Source organism: Lissotriton helveticus, chromosome 5_1 (assembly GCF_964261635.1).
Source record: "Lissotriton helveticus chromosome 5_1, aLisHel1.1, whole genome shotgun sequence".
In the NCBI taxonomy this organism is placed as follows: domain Eukaryota; kingdom Metazoa; phylum Chordata; class Amphibia; order Caudata; family Salamandridae; genus Lissotriton; species Lissotriton helveticus.
In genome coordinates, this window is record NC_136065.1 from 760,900,580 (window position 1) to 760,924,372 (window position 23,793).

The 23,793-nt window shown below is 41.5% G+C and overlaps 1 protein-coding gene across 2 annotated transcripts in view; it reads left to right on the forward strand.

The window, feature by feature from the left end:
• Positions 1–23,793, forward strand: part of USP54 (ubiquitin specific peptidase 54) — a 2,015,813-nt gene that overhangs the window by 973,914 nt on the left and 1,018,106 nt on the right. For both annotated transcript variants that reach the window (XM_078643238.1, XM_078643239.1), the window contains exon 9: positions 14,657–14,806. In XM_078643238.1, the coding sequence (XP_078499364.1) occupies positions 14,657–14,806 (150 nt within the window). The remainder of the gene's footprint in view (positions 1–14,656; positions 14,807–23,793) is intronic.

A 23,793-nucleotide genomic window follows, 5' to 3' on the forward strand; every position in this document is an offset into this window, starting at 1 on the left:
TCTGCTAACAAGAATGGATATTTCACATTAATCCTTGGTCGCTCAATGTATCGATATTGCGCCAGAATGAATAGAGTTTAGAGTTTATTTATCTTAATTTCTTTCAGCAATGTATTGCTATCATGAAAGAAGCAGGACATCCCACAACATGAGCGTGCTAGGTGGCAACAAGCAAATGCTATGCACACCATTGCATTTCTTACCACATTGATCCATTTGGTAATTTAACATAATTCCTTTTTACTGAAATAATACATAAAATGTGGGCTAGTTTCTATCCATCTAGTGTCATTTGGCAGCTGTGAGGAACAAAAGTCAGTAACATGCAGCATAGGGACAGCTTGGGTAGCAGCAGTGCAAAGTTGCCTAACATAAAATAGTTATAAGACTGGTAGCAGCAGAAAGAGAACATATACAGAAAAATACATGTTTTCCCTGTTAGAAGGAAATACACACCCTTTGCTGCCACTATGTGCCTCTTCTCTGTATTCCTCAAGCTTGATAAAATATTTAATATATACAATTCTGAAAAGCCAAAACCCCTTAATTACCCAGTATGCAATTAATGAAGACACCTAAACACCCTAACGAAACTTGCAAACCGTGGAAATTATTCACCTATCTTTTGCTTTTCCTTTTTACTAGATACTTTAAGAACAATTATCAATCGTGATTAACACCCCAGTGCTTCTTTTGTAAAGAAAGAAATGAAAAATCAGTTAGGTGGAGCTGTGGTATACCTCTTCTAGAGTGGGTCCTGTGTGTATCCTCTTTCAAAGTGAATTCAGAAACTTAAACAAAATCTTAATTTTACTGTTCTGTTTCTACTTCAATTAACTACTTTGTTGAATCAGAGAGAGAACTAAGCGGGCCCCTTCTTTGTCGGGCGATGGTTTGCAACTCCTTCTTCACAAGAACGATAATACATCTTTAGACACCATTGCTGGAAATTTTAATGACTTCCTGGCATAATAGTCATATATTTTACAGCTGTGAAACGTTACAGAGGTTCCCAAGACCTGTAGCACGGGATGGTGTCCCTTTCGAACTGTGATACGAAGACTATTGGTCGTGGAAGCCTAAAAATACTGAGTTGATCCTTGCCCGAATGAATTCTTGACGTGCTAATTACACACTAAACTTCAGTAAGGGCTTAAACCCCTTGCTTATCTCATTGGGGGTGATACATGTTACAGGCGAGTTATAAATAGATGTCTTGTGGTTGTAGCATAAACATAGTGAGCTATCTTACTGAGATATTCATGTATTGCCTTTCTATTAAAAACTAATCTCTACAGCGGCCACAGGAACACAGTAGAATTAGACTAATTTCTCCACAGACTGTGAAATATGTTTAATTCACTCTATTCCAATAGGTGATGTTGGACATTTTGACCATTTTCACATTTGTATCTCAGACCCTCATCCATATAGTTGCCATTGTTGTGCTGCCTCAACATCACATCCTCCTCTATCAACATTATCCGAAAGGCTGATGAAAAAGGTCAGGCCAGAGTCAGTAATCAACCAACCAGTTTGCCAATGGCTGTGCCTCATTAGGAGAGAGTGTGAATAATGATGCTCATCTTCCAGATGACACCCTATTCACCATATCACACTGATGTGATGTGACAAAAAGGGAAGTTTTCCACCCTTTTCTAATCCCAGCAAACCACTTATAGGAGGCAGCAGAGGATCCTGGGATAAACAAGGTGTATAAAAAAATAGATGAGATAGACCTATCATGGAGTCTTATTGGGTGTCTGTCACTGTGACTGCCCAATGTCACCATCTCAAGTTTCTAGTACCGAGGCTTATAGGGATCATAATGATTGCAGTTCTGTTCTTGTGACTCCAAGCTATGGCCATTGTTTTGTTAATATTGATGTCGATGTACGCAATGATACGTGCATGTACGATAAGAAAATCGAATCACTGTTGTCGAAATCCCCCAATTTGATCTCTCCTTCAACCCTTAGTCATAAATATGTGGTCAGGCAGGCCCTGCGCCCTAGGCCTGAGGCTACTGATTGATAGATCACAGATGGGGTGGCACGTAACTAGCGGGACAAACACACAAACAGGAAACCCCCAGATTGATCCCCCAGATAGGCAGTGACACCACAATGCTCCTGGGAGATTGGTCACAATAAAACGCACATGGCTGGAGGGGTGAGTGTTCCCAAAACACCATAAAGTTAGATGCCACATGAAGTTAGGAACACCCAGCAAATCAGGACACAGCACACAATGCACATGCGTAGATCAAGCGCTCCTCATGCCGGACATCTGGACACGTTAGCCACTGGCCCTCATTGTGTCCACGCAAAGTCGAGACCCACCTGCATTTGTCATAAGGTGGAAGTGATTTATGGCTTCATGATTAGACCCACATTCCACTCCCAAACAGGATATATGAATTGTGTTACGATGCACCAAGAAATGTATAGAAAGGCATTCAAAATGATCGTACTTTGAGTTAGTCCTCAGATCTGTTTCCACACGCTGCACTCCCTACCGTAGTATTTGATTAAACCAACTGTTCCTGTTTTGCCAAATGCCTCTTGTCTTTGTTTTTTCAAGGTAAATTCATATTCGAGTGAAAGTTTTTTTCTAGAATCTTTTCACTTTTTGCCAAAAGTCTCAAAGGCTATTTAGTGAAGATGTGGAAGTTGCTATAAATGACCAGGAAATATTCATGGATCTTCATGAACTTGTCCTATTTAAAGCGCATAATAGAAGTAGGCGGTAGGAAGCTGAATGGATTTCAGGATGGTGAACTGAAGAGATCTGTTTTCTTCCCTCCACAGGAATCATTTATTAAAAGAAAAGACTTGAAGGATCATGCAGAAACTTTAAAACGGCCTAGAAAGACAATGAGCTAACGATCGGTATATGATGTAATATCTTATGCTAGAAAGCAATAGGAACAAGGGTACTCCGTATTATGTTTATGGTCAAGAGGTGGGAGTAACTAATAGTGCAAGAACATGGGAAAAAACCTCTTATATGACCTGAATATCATTCAACACTTTTAGCAATTAAGTCAATTATTTATACATAGGATGCATATCATGACACTATAGAATTCTCACAAATTTGTTGTTTTATATCAATTTATTCTTCATTATACAAAAATATATACTTTTTTGAATTTTCTGCAATTTTCTTTCACATAAAAAACATAATAAATATAACTAAATATCAATTGACGTGCGTTTGTTGAGGTACAACATATTAGCTGAAGTTGTTGTTCTAGGTCGAACCCCTCATTTTTCTCTTATGTGCAGATATGAACATACATCACATCATACATACTCATACTTACTCACATGCACACAACAGTGACAAAATACATAAATAATTGCAAACTTTGTGGTAATATATTATCAATGTCCAATACAAGACTCCTCGTGGTATGATTTAGGTCTGTCTTGAATCATAGGATAATCTGTGTATTCTTGTTGTAAACTCAATATAGATTTCCTTTCCAGTTTAGTTCTTTTGATTTTTCAATTTGCCATATTCGAGGGTCTTAATGTGCGTACGGCCAAAAAGTATATATTTTTGTATAATGAAGAATAAATTGATATAAAACAACAAATTTGTGAGAATTCTATAGTGTCATGATATGCATCCTATGTATAAATAATTGACTTAATTGCTAAAAGTGTTGAATGATATTCAGGTCATATAAGAGGTTTTTTCCCATGTTCTTGCAATATCTTATGCTAGAAACATATCTTAAAACTAAGCGTAGCAAAACCCTGATTTCAGAGATCTGATCTGAAGAGGGCGTAATGCTGACCGAAGAAGTAGACATAGCAAATAGGTTCAAAAGATATTACTCGAACTTATACTCCTCCCGCTCCTCAGACATGGACGATGAAACCCTAGACTATTTACCACATATTAAGCTTCCCATCCTAACCAACAGTCATAGAGAATTCCTTATGCTCCCCATTGAAAAAGACAGAATAGTGGAGGCACTAGCAGGAATGAGAGCATCCAGCGCCCTGGGGATGGACGGTCTCACCGTGGGCTTTCATAAGGCCTTTATAGAACGGCTACTTCCCCATATATCTATGCTTTTCGATGACTTATGTATTACGGGCAAGATGCCACAGACCATGAGGGAAGCTATGATAGTTGCCATCCCCAAGCCAGGAAAGCCCCCGGAGGAATGCGGCTCTTATCGTCCACTCTCGTTATTGAACGTGGACACCAAGTTGTTCGACAAAATCCTGACCAATCGCTTGACACTGCTTACCCCGGAGATAGTTGCTCCGGAACAGGCTGGATTTATAACAGATAGAAACCTCACATACAACCTACGAACTATATTCGGAACCATGCAACATGTCAAACAAGACATAAAGGATATAGCGGTTTTCCTGGATATGGAGAAGACCTTTGATTCTGTAGAGTGGCCCTTTATGAGACAAGTGCTGACTAGGATGGGACTTCGTCTTCCTACAGCTGATTGGAGTGATGTACAATGCCCCCACGGCTCGTATATGACTGGGGAACCTAGTCACTGACCCCATAGCTATCTCAAGGGGAACTAGGCAGGGATGCCCCTTGTCGCCAACACTATACGCCCTAGTTGCCAAGCCATTGGCATGTGCCTTAAGAGAATACCATGGCCAGAGAGGAGTCCGTTTCCCTGGGTAAGACATTGTGGTGTCTAAGTACAAGCTCGACGCGCTCCTTTACGTGAGGGAATCCAAAAGCAACCTCTCCCCGTTCTTTAGAGAGGTGGTACATTTCGGATTGCTATCCGGCTTGAAAGTGAACTGGCCAAAATTTAAAGTCTTCCCGCCTACACCGCTCATGACACAATTCGAGATGGACTATCCCCTGCAGTGATCAGAAGATTCGATCAAGGGCCTTGGTATCAGACTGCACACTAACTCGGAGATAGTGTTCCTAGAGAATTATGGCACCTCAGTAACTAAATTGGAAGATGATATAGAAACTTAGATTAAATTACCACTGTCCCTAATTGGGAGGGTCTACATTATGAAAATGGTGATACTGCCACGTTTCCTATTCTTGTTTGTCAATATCCCCATTGTGTTGCCACAATCCTTTTTTGCCAGAGTCAATAAATCACTAATACGATTGGCATGGGCGGGCAAACAAGCGCGAGTGCAGTGGCGGATACTCACCATACCATATCATCTAGGAGGGCTGGGCGCACCAGATCTGGAATTGTATTACAGAGCAGCACAAGGTGCACATGCCCATAGTTGGATTCTCAGGGCGGCAACAATACCGTTTCTACGCATAGAAAAGCTATTCTCCGACCCGCTTCCCCTCCCTGCTACGATATTTGAACCAGTGGACTGTCGTACGGGTATACTGGACACCCTCAATTCGACAAGACACTCATGGCATAGCCTGCTACAGCAACAGGCGGGGGCTTTGTTATATGCACCGGAGATGCCACTAGAATGGATGGTCTGGTTGGCTCCATGCAGAGATTGAGGGGTCATAGGAGCACTGCACACGTTAAACATAACAAAGACGGGAGACCTGTTTACAGACGGAGTTGCTAAGTCATGGCAGGATATAATGGACGCTGCTACAGCACCCACCCTGATGCAGCGCTTTCAATTCCACAGAGTACGTAGAGCGTTATATCAACAGCTAGGGGAAGAGCTGAATGAACCTCCAGAAGTGAAAGAGCTGTCGTACATCATAAAAACTAAGTCACCCCGGAAAATTGTAGCCCACATTTATAAACTATTGATGTCGTATAGAGAAAACCAGTATACTAAAGCCAGGCTGGCCTGGCAGAGAGATCTAGAAATGACAATTGATGACGAAATTTGGACTTACAGTTGCAATAACACTAGACGCATCTCATTGCATGGCAGGCATAGACTTATACACTTTAAGTACATCAATAGAGTGTATTATACACTGGAGAGGCTGCACAGGTACGGGCTGAGGGAGGACGCAACTTGCGACATGTGTCACTCTCTGGAAGCAGATTTTATGCACCTAGCGTTGAGATGCCCGGGAGTAGCGGGTTACTGGGAAAAGGTATTTCGGGAGTTAAGCACCATAGTAGATTTAGAGATCACTCCAAACCCAGCAGTTGTGCTGTTGGGCTACTCTAAGCCACTACCTAAGGCGACACGCTGACTAGTTGACATGGGGCTGCTTATGGCAAAACGTAGGGTAGCAATGTGTTGGATGAGGAGACCCCTTCCTACGATTAAACAGTAGTCACAAGACGTGCTGTATTGCTGCACGCATTCGGAAAACTTCAGCAAACTGCCCCCCCCTCGTAGCAGACCGAAGAATTTCTGGGGGCTATACACTGCTTATATGCTCAATAAGGGGGATGATCGGACTAATGAGACAACAGGGGAGTCGGGAGATAACACTAACGCCCCAGCACAGTAGATATCAGTCTCTGATATGCATGCACGATTGCACACGTACTTCAGGGTACAGGGGAGCTCTCGGAATACCAACTAGTCTAATTGGTCCGAATAGGAGCATCAATAGTTTTGGAAATCACAGACCGGAGGGGGAATCTATTGACAAGCAACAAGTTATAGATAAATGCAAAAAGTAGGCCTACCTGACAGTAGCACGTTAAGTTGAAAAATGTATTATTTGTTTGATTTTTGTAAATTCATACGATAGAAGGAGCACAGGACGCATGAATCGCTGAGTGATATGGAAAATTGCCCTAGGAAGATTTACGCTGTCTTCCCAATGGGATGTTGGCCACAAAGCTGTGTAATTAACCTAATACTAATAAGCCGCCGGCCTCAGAGTTGTAGGCGTATGGCTGTGTCTCTCAGTAATAATTTATCATAATAAAAGTTTATTATCAACATTTTTTTAAAAATAATAAACATATCTTGGAAATTAAACAATTGTTGTCTTCTGGTGATCTATCTTCATAGACCTTTAGTTAGCATGCGATAAAACAGGACTTCTAAGATTATTTAGGATCTAATAATGCATCTTACTCAGTGCTTTCTAAATGTATTCATCCTTTGCTCTAGAACACTAAATATGTTAAACACTCTGGCACTTATCGTTCACACATGAGCATCAGGGTTTTGTAGTTGGCATTGTTTTGCTGCCTCAACATCACATCTCTATTTTCAAACCTGCGAGTATCTCGGGTCATTCAGAACATATTGGTTTAACCATATCAATTGAGCACAGCCTTTCATCGAGGCAATAATATTAAGCACCAGGACACCTCAGTAGAGTAGTGCCCTCAGGTCGGTCCTTAAACAACTGTTGAAATATTTTTAATGATAAAAGCTGCAAAGTCCTTTCGCACCAACACACACCCATAAATATTGTAGGCCATACAAATCCCCTTCAGTGTGAGAGGCATTGTATTCTCCCCATTAATCAGTATGAATTTCTACTGAACCATACGTTGGCACATTAAAGTTAAAAAGACCCTTCATGGGGTAGAAATGTGCCATTTCTTTACCCTCGCTGCCTGAACTGAGGTTCTCGACCCTCCTGCACAACGGCCGGGCTTGGCCCTGACAGAATTACTGCAGCAACCGACCGGCCGGGCTTGGCTCCGCCAGCCGGACCATATCCCCCAGCATCCTTAGGGGGCCAGCGACGACGCCGTAACCAGCGCGCCAGGCGGCGCATAAAGCGAGTCCCCTATCTTTCATTTCTTTACCCTCGCTGCCTGAACTGAGGTTCTCGACCCTCCTGCACAGCGGCCGGGCTTGGCTCCGCCAGAATTACTGCAGCAACGGACCGGCCGGGCTTGGCTCCGCCGGCCGGACCACATCCCCCAGCATCCTTAGGGGGCCAGCGACGACGCCGTAACCAGCGCGCCAGGCGGCGCATAAAGCACCGGCAGGGGCCGAGTCCCCTATCTTTCATTTCTTTACCCTCGCTGCCTGAACTGAGGTTCTCAACCCTCCTGCACAGCGGCCGGGCTTGGCTCCGCCAGAATTACTGCAGCAACCGACCGGCCGGGCTTGGCTCCGCCGGTTGGACCACATCCCCCAGCATCCTTAGGGGGCCAGCGACGACGCCGTAACCAGCGCGCCAGGCGGCGCATAAAGCACCGGCAGGTCCCTCGTCCCGCGAGGACGCGCGCGGGACGTGCCGGACTAAGCCCGGACAAAGGGCGGGCCCTCTGTGGCCCTCAGTGGCTGAAGTAGGCTGGGCTGGGCCCACTTATTTACATTATTATCTATTTTAATTGAAAATATTTCTTGTTTAGTACTACATGGCATAATATGTCAATATAGACATTATCCTTCTGTGCAGGAACTCATTGTGACTCACCTCCAATTATTTAATCTTTTATTGACTAATTGTTATTAATTACATTTTTGGGGCTACGGTCCCCCCTTCTTTATACGTACAAGGATGACGGCTAAAAAGTTACGATCAGGGAGATTATTGGGGGGAAGGTCCTGCATGAAAACAAGATCCAACCCCCTTAGAAATAAGGCTTCCAATAATCTGTTATTAAAGGGACAATGCCAGCTGTTGCAACTGTGGGAAAAACCCCAGGACAAGGATTTGTTAAACGCTGCAAACAAAGCTTCTGATATAGCTTCCCCATCCGGCACAGCCCCTGCGGTGGTTAAGAAGGTCCCTTTTCTGGTGAATGAAGAACATTTGGGCTCCTTGACTACTGAGGAGCCTTGTCCAGTCTTCTCTGAATTAACTGGTGTCATTAAGTCCTCTGTTTCCAGTTTTGAGGGCGGCAAACAAAATAATGTAGTTACAAACCATAAAGTGCTGTTATCCAACGTTCTTATAGGAGATTCACCACCAAAGGTGGAAGTTAAGGGGGACTCTCATTTGTCGAGTATTGATCTGGAGCTATGTGGTCGATACCTAGCCGATATTACCTTGAAATCATCAGAAGCGATTAAGTCCCCTATTGGTGCTACTCCATCTGGTCTTTTGCTTTATAGTAGTACCCCCTCCATAAAATCGCAAGATATTTCTTCACAGTTTAACATCTCGAAGAGCCCATTGCTTAACATCTCTGGCATAGGTCCCATTGGTCCCTCAGGCTCTGATAAATTGGAAAAACCGATTTCTGAATCTATGATTGCATTGGAACATTTGTTGGCATCCATTTTACTGTTATTGGGTACATTTGTGGGTAGCTCTGATTGTATTTTGGAGTCGGTTACTCAGATATTAAATGTCTTACTGTTAAAGCTCCCGGAAAAGGGTCGTGACCCAGATCCTAAGGCTGGATTGCATGGGTCTGAGTTGAGCAGTGACCACTTAGCCGGAAATGTTAATCCAGTCCAAAATATACATGGGGTAAAAAATGAGCCATCTCTAGTACCCATATTTTCTGCATTTAACTGTGTAAGAAATTCAGCTCTCGAAATTGAAGAAGAAAATGTTGATATTACTGCTCCAAAATCTGAAAAAGAGCTATTCCCAATTTTTGTACCTGAAAGTAAGGTGATAGGGGGTGTTGAAAAAGTAAAAACTGGAAATCACAGAAAAAATAAAGTAAAAAAGAGAAAACCAATTCGCAGATATAGGAAAAAAAAGCAGAGACAAATAATTTTTGAGGATTCTCATGTTCCTGATATTAATGAACCTATCACTCAAGAGCTTGTGAATGGGTCCCTGAGTCAGGAAGTTGCCATTCATTCTTCTGACAATTTGAATCACTCTGCATTAGGTATTAAAACTTTTCCTAATTGCACTATCCTTCCTGTGGGAGACCCCTCCTTAGATGTAGGAGGATTGACGATCCCTCCCCCCGCAGCAGAGATGATGGAGCTAGGTCCTATTGTACCTGCGGCTCTTAATGCGTTTGCCCCCGCTTTTCACGCTACAGGTGATGGCGCTGTATGGCCTCACCATTTGCCCACAAAAGCATAAGAAGTTTTTGTTGATACATTGACTTTGGATTTTCTATCGTTATTTGATTTTGATCAGCCTTTAAATAGAGCATGGTTACTCAAATGTTTCAAAAGCATAGAGAGTTTAAAGTTAATTCAAACAAATGATATTGACCTAGTTTTCTTATCCGGAACAGCTGCCACGCCTTATGCTAGAGTGAAGTTTTATTCCAAATTCATAGTAAATCTTATATTGCAACAGGCTGAGAATTTCCAGTGTAGGGGAATTGATGTACTACCTGTTTTTTCTTCTCGAAGAGATAGTTTCCCTTATAACAGACTCTCTCAGCAGGGCACTGGTAATGATGGTCCCACTACCTCTTATGATGATTTAAAAACATAGGTATCGAAAAACTCTCGTCTGGTGACACATGTAATGCCCGCCCCATTAATTCAGAATAGCCTTCCAATAGAAGAAAACCAGCGGTGGAATTGGCTGCCCGGTGCTTTGTCTAGTAAAGTTACAGACAATCATAAACTTTTTCAACATCTTTAGTAATAATCTGAAAGTTATCTCTTGGAATGCCGCCGGGATAAATAGTAGTCCTGAGAAACTACAGTATTTGTTCTCTCTGAACGCTAGTGTGATTTGCATCCAAGAGACCTGGTGTGCTAGTAGATTGTGTGCAGGGAGAGATTATTTTGTTCTTGAGGCTGTGGCTGCTTTTTCGAAGAAAGGGCATGCAAAAGGGGGAATTGCGTGCCTTCTGTCCAATAGATTAAAGTGGAATTTCACACATTATGTTGATCCAAGCAACCTATTTCAGGCTGTGTCCCTCTGTAGCTCAACCAGTAAGGGAAATTATAATTCCCTGGTAATAATAAATGCTTACATCCCCCCCGATGAATGTTTTAATATTCTATTGAAGCAAATGTTTTCATACATTAAACAGATTAAAGATGTAGAATTTCCCCCATATGTTGTGTTAGTAGGTGACTTTAATTGCAAAGTTTCTAATTCTAGCTTAGAGCTATTTAGAAACAAATTTAAAGAAGAAGCCTTTCTTATTCCCCAAGCCCTCTTCCCTAATAAAATTAAAACTAATAAGAGAGGGAAGCTGTTACTAGAAGAACTTTCAGCGGCGGAAGGGTTAATAGTGAATGGTAGGCTTCCCTCTGATGTCCCTGCAAAATATACTCATAGATCCTCCCAAAGTGAGTCAATTTTTGACTATGTAATCACTGACTATTGTACTTTTTCCCTAGTGAAGGATTTGGTGGTCACGTCGACACTATTTAGTGACCACAATGTGATTACTATAAGCCTCTTATTTCAACCTCCTAAATCCGATTCATGGTCCCTTAATAGTGATATAGTTAACTTCCATAAGGATTCTGGTAGATGCTTCTGGAACTTTAAAGCCAAGAGGGTATACTTGGTAAAACAATACTAGAATTGAATGTTTGGCAGGGTTCCGAAATAATGCATTTTGAGAATTCTATGAAGGAGGTTATCTCTGTTGCTAAAAGGTCCAGCTCCTCTGTAAAAAAGATCTATGTTCCTAGACCAATTACCCTCCTAAATAAGGAAATAAATTAATTGGTGCGGGAGCAATTTTTGTGTAGAACTATTGAAACAAATAAGAAAATATACCTGCTAAAAAGAAGGAGAAGCAGAATTAGGAAGAAACTTAGAAAAGATAAAGAAGACTCACTTTGGATAAGTCTTCGGGAGGCCGCTGTTCATGGCAAAGTTAGACAATTCTGGTCCCTCATTGGTGAGGGTTGTGGAGCAAGAGTTAGCTCCCTCCCCATTCCCGTTGCTGAATTGTCATGGGTCATTTACATTTCCAACTTGTATGCTGGGAATATTGCAATGGTAGAATGTAAGGAGACTATTGAAGAAGATAAGTTATCTATTGACTCCCCTTCGGAGAAAACAATTGAATTGGCCATTAGGGATATGCGCTCCTCCGGAGCAATGGGGCCTGATGAACTTCCCATCTCAGTATTGAAACAGGATACAATCTCATGGAGTAAGATTCTTTTTCCCTTATTTAGATCTTGCTTCATTAGTAAAACTGTACCCTCTTCTTGGAAGGGGAGCATATTGGTCCCCCTATTCAAAAAGGGCGATAGGGATAAGCCAATGAATTATCGTCAAATAGCTCTCCTTGATGCCATTGGAAAAGTCTTTGCCAAATGTCTCCTTTCTTTAATTACGGATTGGGTCGATGTGAATCAGATATTACCCCTTGAACAAACTGGTTTCCGTAAGGGACATGGTACATTGGATAACCTCACAGCTCTTCAGGTTATTTCGGACAAATATATCAGAGTTCGGGGGGGAGGATGTATGCGGCTTTTATTGATTTCTCCACAGCATTCGACAAAGTTGACCGTCCTTTGCTGTGGAGAAAGTTGTTCGATTTGGGCATGCCCCCTCTCTTATTAGATCTGGTGCGATCTCTACATACGGACACCTGGTGCCGAGTTTTACAGGGGGGAGAAAGGGGTTTATCGCGGGTTATCCCCTCCATTAATGGATTAAAACAAGGTTGTCTTCTTGCACCTTTACTTTTCTCCCTGTACATTGCTGATCTTCCTGCTACCCTCTCATCCTGTGTTGGCATAGCCCCGGTAGTGGGGGGATATTCTATTTCCTGCTTGCTATATGCAGACGACATTCTTATCCTAGATTTAACGCCCAAGGGATTCGCCAATCGTCTGCAGGCTTTACATCTTTTTGCAGAGTCCCACTATATGAGGATAAATGCCTCTAAAAGTAAAATCATGTGCATTACAGGGAAGAAAAAATCTAAATCTGAGAATTTTGGTTGGGCAGTAGGTGGTCAGAAACTGGAGGTGGTTAAGACATATACCTTTTTAGGAAAAATAATTTCCGCCAACTTGAGTGAGAAGCCTCATATTGATAAAAATTCCCGTAAAGCCAGATCCCAAGGCAAAAGTCTGAGTGCCCTTTACTCCGCCACAGGGAGAAGACATTTTGCTTGTTTATTGGAGGTTTTTAGGGCAAAAATTCCTCCAACTCTCCTGTACGGAATGGAACTGGTTGATATAAAGCATTGGGGTTTTTTGCAGACGGTAGAAGGAAAATTATTAAGGTCTATAACATCCCTTAATCCGGCTTGTACTGTGGCCGCCTGCAGACTGGAATTCGGTCTCCGTAGCAGTTGGGCGCAGGGCCTATCAACGTTAGTTCGATGGGTTGTTAGCCTAGCTAGAGGAGAAACGGGGTCTTTGAGATTCCTTCTTAAGGGGGAATTGTTGGGTAATTTAAAAGTGTACTCCCAAATTGTTAAGAACTTTAGAAAGGCTGTGGCACTTCTTGAATTGGAAGAGAGAACTCTTTTTACTATCTCTCCTACCCAGTTAAAATCCCTTTTGAAACAGGTGTCATGGGATTTATGTTTTACGTTGGATAAGAAGTCTATGCAAGTAAAGAGGGGAGGTGATCTCCTTGCTAACTCATATTTTATGAAGCTTGCCCAACCCTATGTCGCCTGGAATTTACCTCATGGTATTCGGAGATTCTGGTTCCTTTTAAGGCAGGACTTGTTGCCCCTGAACATTCTTTTGGCAAAATGGTATGGGTCTTCTCCCACATGTAATTTTTGTAATATATCTGTTCAGGATCGTTCCCATATATTGTTTACATGTCATGCATTGCGTCCACTTCGGTTGAAGTGGTTAAAGCCAATATGCCTGCAATTGGGTATCCTTAATGTGAATTCTTTTTTACATGCCTTATATACTCCTCCTAATGAAATGTTTTGCTTCAATATTTTTAACTTTTTAAAATGTTTTTTAGCTATTTATTGATGAAATATGGAGGTCTGTGACGCTGATTTTCTTGTTTTGTGGAAAATGCTGTAGTCGTCATTTTTATTTAGAGAAATGTGTATTTGTATTTGTTGTATTTTGTTTTATGCGGCCCTCTTTGGAGTGCCAAAACATAATAAAATAAAATTGAAAATAAAATTGAAATATAAATAACGTTTTGGAGGACACTTACCAGATCAAACTAAATAGCGATAAAAAGTCCTAGAAGTTGGCTACACTGAGACTAACTGAGGATCATGTACTTTCGTTACGTTGCCATAGTGATGATCTATCTAAAGTATCAACTAAATTTAACATAGCTACTGAATTTTTCATTAAATCATGGTTCTTTAAATAGCAGACATACTACAGATAAAATGGTATAATCAGATTTGAATATTGTGGTTGCCTTGTTGCTTGCCACTGGATAATCAATTGTCAACTGCAATGTATTGAGTTATTTAATAACTGCATTAAGTAGTTTGCAGGGCTGAATTGGGTGCAGGGTCGGACTGGGACAGAAAAATAGTTCCGGGCACTAAAATACAAGTGGGCCACAGTAGTAAATCAGATAGCTACAAATGTGGCCCTCATGTTCAAATCGGGGTAAGTTTGAACTTGTAAAGACATGCTGTATAGGGGTTTTTTGCAGGGTAAAGGAGACTGCATGCAAGGCAGTATTTGAAGTAATAACGGGGAAATCAAAAGTAAAAACCTGACCATCAGATTATACAACAGGCCCACAAAAAGCCAGACAACCGGGCCACACACTGACATGTCCAACCAGTCCTTCAAGCCCTGTAATCCAGTCCGACCCTGATCCAGTATTTTAGTTCAGTATAAGTAATATACTATATATGTAATGTGAGTTTGTGTTTGCAAGTTATTTTAATTTCTTTTTTAAACCTTTAAAAACCATTACTTAAAACATTGAATAACGTTTTGTAACTGATAATGGCTGTACTTATTTCTAGCTTTTCTATAGAGTGACAGATGAACGGGCAAAACATTCTGAGCTGTACTTAGTGGGAATGATCTGCTACTATGGCAAACATTATTCCACCTTCTTCCTACAAACCAAGATTCGCAAGTGGATGTACTTTGATGATGCCCATGTCAAAGAGGTAAGAAAAATGTGCTCCTTTCTTTCTACAAACAACTGTCAGGAGAATATCTGCAATGTATTACATTTCCAGTCGCCCTTATTGTGAAAGGGTTGTTCACTTCAAGCCATTCACCCACCAAATTGTTGTAAATTGTACTATGAATTTTTCCTAAATTGTCTAATTCAAGTTGGTTTAAAGTGCAGAATCCCATAACCTTCTCAGCATTATGCCTACATTTAATAACATATAGATAAGAAAAATCAATCTCACAAGACGGTTGTAGTGGCTTCTGACTCGTCAGTTTTGGTGGATTAACTGTTTAGGACAACCAACTTGGCATTAAACAGCATTTTCCTTTCATCTTGTTCAGCTTCAAACTTGCCATGGATTCTACCATTTTTATAAATATGATCCAACTGTAATCTTACTTGAATGTATTTTGCTTTCTAAGACAAATGCAGCCCAGTGGTATATTCCACAAGGGCAAGCCTCTCTGTTGCAATGGATTTTTACTACTTATTTCCTAGAACGTTCACAGACTGACCAGCTGCATTTATCAAAACCATAAATCATGTGCTGGGGTTTCTTACTTAACACTAAACCAACCAGTTAAGTATTGTTTTTTACAGTCATCATAAATGATGGTTTTGGAGCTTGAAATTGCTTTTAGATTCACATGTTGTCCACAGTTGCGGCTGGTAGGGGCCGGGGGTTTTAAAAAAAGAATATTTTTTTCATCACTTACCTTTTCCGCCGCCTCTCCTCCATCTCTGCTTCTCTTCTCTTCCTGACTTCAGTCCGGAAGAAGCTGCAGGAAACACTCGGGCACACAGGCATGCCTGAGTCAATCACAACGCTGCAATGCAGCGTTGTGATTGGTATGAGCACCTTGGATCGGCGCTCAGTTGGGGACAGGGAGCCTGTGTATATTCCCCACCAGGATGTGTATTACAGCCCTGTGGGGAATATGCAAAGTGTGCATGACTGTTTGGCCAAGCCAAGACGGCCGGCAAAGCAGTCATGGGCACTTAAGTGTGCACAAACCACTCCTCCTCCCTGAGCCACAAGCCCCACCCGCCCCAACACAGCCCCGCAGTAACGAAAAATAAAATGCTAATATCATTATAATTGTATTTTTTCCTTTTTCACTGCTCCAAGAGCAATGGCCCGACCCTCCTTCGTCTTAGCAGAGGAGCCGCCACTAATTATGCATGACTCCTCAGTGTAGGTGCAGGATACAGAAATGTTTGTTGTACAATTTTTTTCCCTTCCTGAGTGTACACATGGATTGAGCCTTGATGCAGCATAGATGCTGTTAACTAGTTTGTGACAATTGATACTGGTTGTGACAGCAAAACCACACACAAAAACAAATGTGAACTTTGCACATGTTAAGTGTATTTCAATGATACTGAGTGAAGGCAAGAATGTAAGAATGGTAAATGAGTGCTTTGAGCTATAGAAATAGAAAGAATTCATATATTGTGTGTTTAACATGTCTAATAATAATGTTTGTTGATGGCTTAACAATGGTGAAATTAACATTTATAAAAATGTGCACTGATAATATGCAGCCTATTGTACGCTTAACTTGAGAAGTCATATGTGTATGCTTACACAAGTCTCAATTTAATTATGCAGTGTGTGTAACAAATGTCAAAGACATCTTATAGTGCGTCTATTGTAATGCACCATAGAGATCTAAAAGCTGGTGCAAAAGTGACATACAACAAATTAAATGAATGAAACTTTCTATTTAGCTGCTTTACAGTTATAAGAAACTAGATTTATTCAATCGATAATGATTTTAAGATTTATAGAATTATTTTACGTTTATGTACTTTGTGATTCATGGTTATAGTCCATACATATGATTGAACATTTCTATGCAAACACTGATGATGACTTATAATACTTGCTTATTTAGACATGAATACGTAATTGAATTTATTATGCTTGGATTTAATTGCACATTGGTTTATTAATAAGAATCACATTACTTTAAATGCTTTTCCTTTTAGGATTGCATTCTACTTCATGGACTTATGTGAAAGGATTCAGTTTGTCTATTCATGTAACTTTTTCTGTCCTTTCACATGACATTCCTGATGCCTAAAGGATACTTTTTCATCATTTCAACATAGTCTAATATGTGGGAGCTTAAATGTTTGACACTAGTAACATGGAAAGCAATATTGATTTTTTCTTTGTGGACTGACCTGTGTGCCCAGGGCAGGCAATCGATTCCTAGGGACTGTATGGAAAAATTCTCTAATGTGTCTTGATTGGTTTGTATGATTTTGGCCTGACTGAACTTCTTTAGGAGGATCGAGATTCCTGTAGTCATCCTATATATCTATCTATAGCATGATCCTAAGAAAAATGTATTTGAATTTAATTTCCAATTTGTGAGTTGTTTACCAATTATTTGGCCCTCGTCGGGTATCCGATAGGAGGCACCCAAGTTCCTCACCCCTCAATTTGACGAGCAAGGTCCATCAGAGTACCAAAGCCTGGTTGGTGTGAGTAAAGATCAAGATTAAATAAGGTGATGTAATCAGCAAATTGTCCAAAATGTTATGTTATGGGCCCAGCGGATAAAGATTAATTTGAGCTCCCCCTGCTACAGCCTCATAACTCACTATAACATTCGTCACTGTGCTCAACAATACTCCCATAGGTGACTTACATTTTGAATTCTTTTTTTCTCTCACTGTTTGGGTCGGAAGAGCTCCCAACTAGGAAGATATCTAGTCGAAAATTCAATGGCAACTTTGAGAAACAACATCTGTTGGCATTAGAACATTGCTAGAACAAAGAGACACGTTTTTGCTTGCTGAGCTTTGACTGGGTGAGAGAATGTGTATAGGGAAGGGTATTTATGAGGCTTCTCCACACCATTTAGTAGTATAATCATACTGTTTAAATGCTTCTATACCAACAACTGAAAATTTGCCATAAATGACGAACACTGCGTATGTTATGCCTTCTGAGAGACTATAGTGGTACAAAAGGGGGTGGTGATGGACGGAGCATCTGAACCAATCAAACACTCAAACCCAGTCAACAGATCTGGGATTAATCCATCACCATTCTTTAGCCCACTCTGCCACCCTAGTTCAGACTTGGCCATATGCAAATCAGTCTGACCCTGTGCCTCATGGGAACAGTCCAGCCCGAACTGCCAAGCCAAGCCTTCCCTGGACCGGAAACAAGCTTCCGACGACCGGTTTCTGGCATTTCAGCCGTCTTCAGCCCGGCTTGCTTGAATCCAGTGGCAAAGTGAGCAAGGGACTCACGTCTGAGCATACCCTGCCAACTTATGGCGAACAAAGTGGTACAAAAGGGGGTGGTGATGGATGGAGCATCTGAACCAATCAAACACTCAAACCCAGTCAACAGATCTGGGATTAATCCATCACCATTCTTTAGCCCACTCTGCCACCCCAGTTCAGACATGGCCATATGCAAATCAGTCTGACCCTGTGCCTCATGGGAACAGTCCAGCCCGAACTGCCAAGCCATGCCTTCCCTGGACCGGAAACAAGCTTCCGAGGACCGGCTTCTGGCATTTCAGCCGTCTTCAGCCCGGCTTGCTTGAATCCAGTGGCAAAGTGAGCAAGGGACTCACGTCTGAGCATACCCTGCCAACTTATGGCGAACAAAGTGGTACAAAAGGGGGTGGTGATGGACAGAGCATCTGAACCAATCAAACACTCAAACCCAGTCAACAGATTTGGGATTAATCCATCACCGTTCTTTAGCCCACTCTGCCACCCCAGTTCAGACATGGCCATATGCAAATCAGTCTGACCCTGTGCCTCATGGGGACAGTCCAGCCCGAACTGCCAAGCCATGCCTTCCCTGGACCGGAAACAAGCTTCCGAGGACCGGTTTCTGGCATTTCAGCCATCTTCAGCCCGGCTTGCTTGAATCCAGTGGCAAAGTGAGCAAGGGACTCACGTCTGAGCATACCCTGCCAATTTATGGCGAACAAAGTGGTACAAAAGGGGGTGGGGATGGACTGAGCATCTGAACCAATCAAACACTCACACCCAGTCAACAGATCTGGGATTAATCCATCACCGTTCTTTAGCCCACTCTACCACCCCAGTTCAGACATGGCCATATGCAAATCAGTCTGACCCTGTGCCACATGGGAACAGTCCAGCCCGAACTGCCAAGCCATGCCTTCCCTGGACCGGAAACAAGCTTACGAGGACCGGTTTCTGGCATTTCAGCCGTATTCAGCCCGGCTTGCTTGAATCCAGTGGCAAAGTGAGCAAGGGACTCACGTCTGAGCATACCCTGCCAACTTATGGCGAACAAAGTGGTACAAAAGGGCGTGGTGATGGACGGAGCATCTGAACCAATCAAACACTCAAACCCAGTCAGCAGATCTGGGATTAATCCATCACCGTTCTTTAGCCCACTCTGCCACCCCAGTTCAGACATGGCCATATGCAACTCAGTCTGACCCTGTGCCTCATGGGAACAGTCCAGCCCGAACTGCCAAGCCATGCCTTCCCTGGACCGGAAACAAGCTTCCGAGGACCGGTTTCTGGCATTTCAGCCGTCTTCAGCCCGGCTTGCTTGAATCCAGTGGCAAAGTGAGCAAGGGACTCACATCTGAGCATACCCTGCCAACTTATGGTGAACAAAGTGGTACAAAAGGGGGTGGTGATGGACGGAGCATCTGAACCAATCAAACACTCAAACCCAGTCAACATATCTGGGATTAATCCATCACCGTCCTTTAGCCCACTGTGAGAGTCTATAAGCAAGAGGATTGTGATGAATTTGTCTTTCAAACTAAAGCCCTTGATTCACAGGTAAAAGATCATTTTTGCTCATGCAGTGAAATTAGATATGGCTTAATTGGATTTAGGAAGACAGAAGAAACAAGGTTCATTTATAAAAGGAGATGGGTTTCTCTGAAAATGAAGATCTTACAGAGTAGGCTCAGGGGGAGCATCACTCAAACTTGTACCTCAAAAGATCTGTCTCACATAAAGATGATTACAAAATTAAAAGAGCCAAATCTACATTAACGTCAGCTAAAGACACTGATAAGTCAAATGAAAAAAAACAATTGAGGCCAACTGATGTATAGTCAAAGGCTATGCCTGATAAGAGCCACACAAACAACTCTCAACATTGGCAGAACATAGAAATGTATACAAAATATCCTTCCAGATCTAAAGGAAAGGTTATTGGAAAGGACTTTCCTTGGACATTAGACATGATGTAGGTAATCGATCAAGTTTGAAAAGTGAATTGGACTTGACATCAAATTACAGTCGAGTTTAAAACCCTACCAAAACCCCATGAAGCGCCCATTGAATCTGAAAACAAAAACACAATCCTCCGGAATCAACCTTGGTGTATGATCACGGTTAAAAAGTCAATGACATATCTACTGACTCTACTTTTGAGCGTGATCAAGCTCAGAAAGGCAATGGCAAAATATTGAACTGGTCTTCAGATTATGATCAAGCCCAAAAACCTTCAGCACTAGTAAAACATGCAACCACTGAGGCTATAGAAGAAAGTAAAATTAAAATTGCTCTTGACACCGAAATAGCAGAGCTAATATTATTCATATGCTGTTTACAGAGGGGAATATTTTTTTAGTCCAGGTTGATGAATCCTTAAACTGCATCAAGAAAGCTAGTGATAATAGGAGCCTTACAGGTGAGAAGGTCTTTTAAAATGGGTATGCACTCTGATAGAAGAAGTTAGGCAAGACTAACTTATGGGAGATGTTTTTGAAAACAGTACCAAGGGGCCTCTTTTTGTACATCTGGTTTGAGGTTTGTAATGGAGTGAATTCATCATCAAATCTTTATTCGGTTATTAAAATAGAACAACCATAAAAGTACAATAAAAATCACAATTTACAGAATCTCATCATAAAATACAGATACTTCATCACCAATAAGGATATAATAGACTTTCTTGATCTAAAAACATTTTTAAAAAGGGTTGAAATGGATACAACAGTAAAAATATTATCCAAACTTTGAACAGCCAAAAAGGTAGGATGGCAACGATTAATTTCCATAGTCTTTAACAGGGGAATAATCCATCTTCGTCTTGGGATCGAATAAAATTAGCAAAAGAAAAGGATATGGATGTCTGATTGTTCGGAAATTTCATCACATGGGCATTTAGGTAAAATTTTTGTCCAGTCATTCATATTGGGGAAGCTAAGTGACCTGAATATTAGATTTAATCTAAAACGAGTTAGAAAAAATCTCTCATGATCGCTCATTTGCAACTTTAGATATGGCTGCATTTTTATTGTGATTATTGTCAACTGAGGAGCAACCACCGTTTGTTTCACCATCTCGTTAGTTATTCTACACTTTTCTAGATGGCTCATACACTTTTCCTTGAGATCTGTTCTAGAAATGTCACACATATACAGAGGTTCAGTGAAATGATTTCCCAATCCTAGGTCAGTGAGAAAATTCCTTACATAACTTAACCAACCAAACCTACCACCGTTGTCTAACCTCATCACGTCATTCAAGATGGAGCGGTTTAATTTACATTCTTCGGTGGTCCAGGCCCTATGCCATAACAGAACTGGAGCGACCTTTATTGTGTCTTCTAAATATGGTTCTCCAAGTTCAGTAAGGCAAACATATGTAGATACGCTTTCTGGGACAGTTAAAAGATACTTCATAAAGGAGTTTTCCACCACCTGTAATGTTCTCACATTAGCATGCCCCCACAGTCCAGCACCATATGTGACAGTTGCTACGCAGGTCGCTCTATATTCTGTAAGCATCTTCCCAATTGGTTTTCCACCCATTCGTTTACTAAAATTTTTTAATGCCATTATTGATTTACTAAATAGTAACCTTCTTGTTTTAATTGCGTTATTCCATCGACCGGTATGGTCGAATAACACGCCTAGGTACGAGAAAAGTTAAGGTACTGTCAACTGGACTCGAGGAGACAAAAATGGTCCTTCTCTTTCTAGCTGCCCCATGGCCACAATTCATGCTGAAGGTCTTAGTGCAATTTATCCTTAAGTCCAATATGGTCATAAAATCAGTAAAGGAAGTGACTATGGTTTGCATAGCCATTGGTGTTCTTGCCATAAGGACAGCGTAATCTGCGTATAATAACGCTGGGATTGATCTTTTACCCACCATCGGCATGTCCTTGCACTCCTGTAATAATTTTCTTTCCACCTCATTGATGTATAGTGCGAAGAGAACAGGGGCAAGGACACAACCTTGTCGTACTCCCCTGGAAATTCCAAAAGTTTCACTACATTCCCCATTTTTCCCATACCTGACTCTTGCTCTTGCCCCCGAATAAAGTTCCCTAAGAAATTGGACTATTGAGTTCTCAACTCCTAGGTTCTCAAGGACCCTCCATAGTTTGCAATGAAGGACACAGTCAAATGCTGACGTCAGATCGACGAAGGTTAAAAACATACAGCCACCCTTAACTTTAGTATATTATTCAATAAGGTCCTATAGATTAAGACACTGATCAATCGTACTCAATCCCTTTCTAAAACCATATTGGAGGTCGGTAATAATTGCATTTTCTTCCGCCCTGGACTGAGGTCTGTTTAAAATCACGCGGCCAAAAATCTTAATTGTGGAGTCCAAGAGCGATATTGGGCGATAGCATTGACAGCTAGATCTATCGCCTTTCTTGTATATCGGCACTATTATAGACTCACACCAGGACGATAGAAGGCCTTTGCGCGAAGTAACGTTAAAAAGGTGTGTGAGAAGCGGGGCCCACAGACCAGTATTATATTTATATAAATCTGCTGGTACCCCGTCGGGTCTGGGTGCTTTTCCTGCCATACTAGCATTTATACTTACAGTCACCTCTATTACAGATATAGGTGGGTTGAGGGTGACCAGAGTATGATGGGGGTCCTCCATGATGTTATCCGTTACTGAGGAATCACCCTCAGAGGTCATCACGGAATACAAATCTGCATAATGGTTCCCTTTCAGTAATCGCTATTTCTATCCTGGCAGGAGCATTATCGTTAATTGGCGATGCATTTACCACTTGCCAAAAGGCTGCTGAGTCTCTGTTTAAAGATGCCTCGCACAATGATTCCCACGCTTCCTTTTTTAGGGTATTCTTTCTGTTTTTCAAAGCCTTCTTATAATCATTTCTCAGGGCTTTGATTAAAGTGCGGTCCTTATCATGCGCTTTTAGGGCATGTTTTAGCTTAGAGTAAGCCTTAGTACAAGTGGTGTCAAACCAGCCAGTTTGAGTCTTTTTGCAATTTTTCAATTCAACCCATAGGCTGTTCTTTATTTGGGAAATAATTTCTATTTTTTTTTCTCATAAAATCAAAATCTTTGATATTCTCATCTGTACAGGCGTGGAATTGGGGCTCGCAAATCCTAATCAATCTATGGAGGAAATCTGCAGGAATCACACTGATCCATTTTAGAGCGTACCCATTTTTCCTAACCATGGCAATATTATCCACACACGGTTTTAGGATATTACTTTTGTGCTGATCTTTGGGTTCACTAGAATTTCTAGGCTAAGTGGGAAATGGTCGCTCAGCGGATTATCCAAGACATTAAAAGCTTGGATCTTTCTCCCGTATCTGGTCATCATCAATATGAAATCGATAGTTGAGTTTGCCCCTCTACCATTAAAAGTGGGTTCAAAGGGGTTCTCAGGTCTAACCATTTTATTCACAAAACCCATATCACATCCAAAAATGATGTCATTAAGAAGATCGCCACACTTAGTATGCTCAAAATAGTTGTCAGACCTGATATCCACATCAGCAGCCATAACCTGTGGAGTTCCGCAGGGCTCGGCCCTTTCACTGCTCCTTTTTAACATATACGTACAGCCACTGATTTCTGCTCTTAATCATATGGAGTGTCAGATTTACAACTATGCTGACGACACACAGATTATCATACAAATTGAGGATTCATCTGGAGCCCAAGCTAGGCTGCATAACATCTTAAAATTCACGAGTAACTGGATGT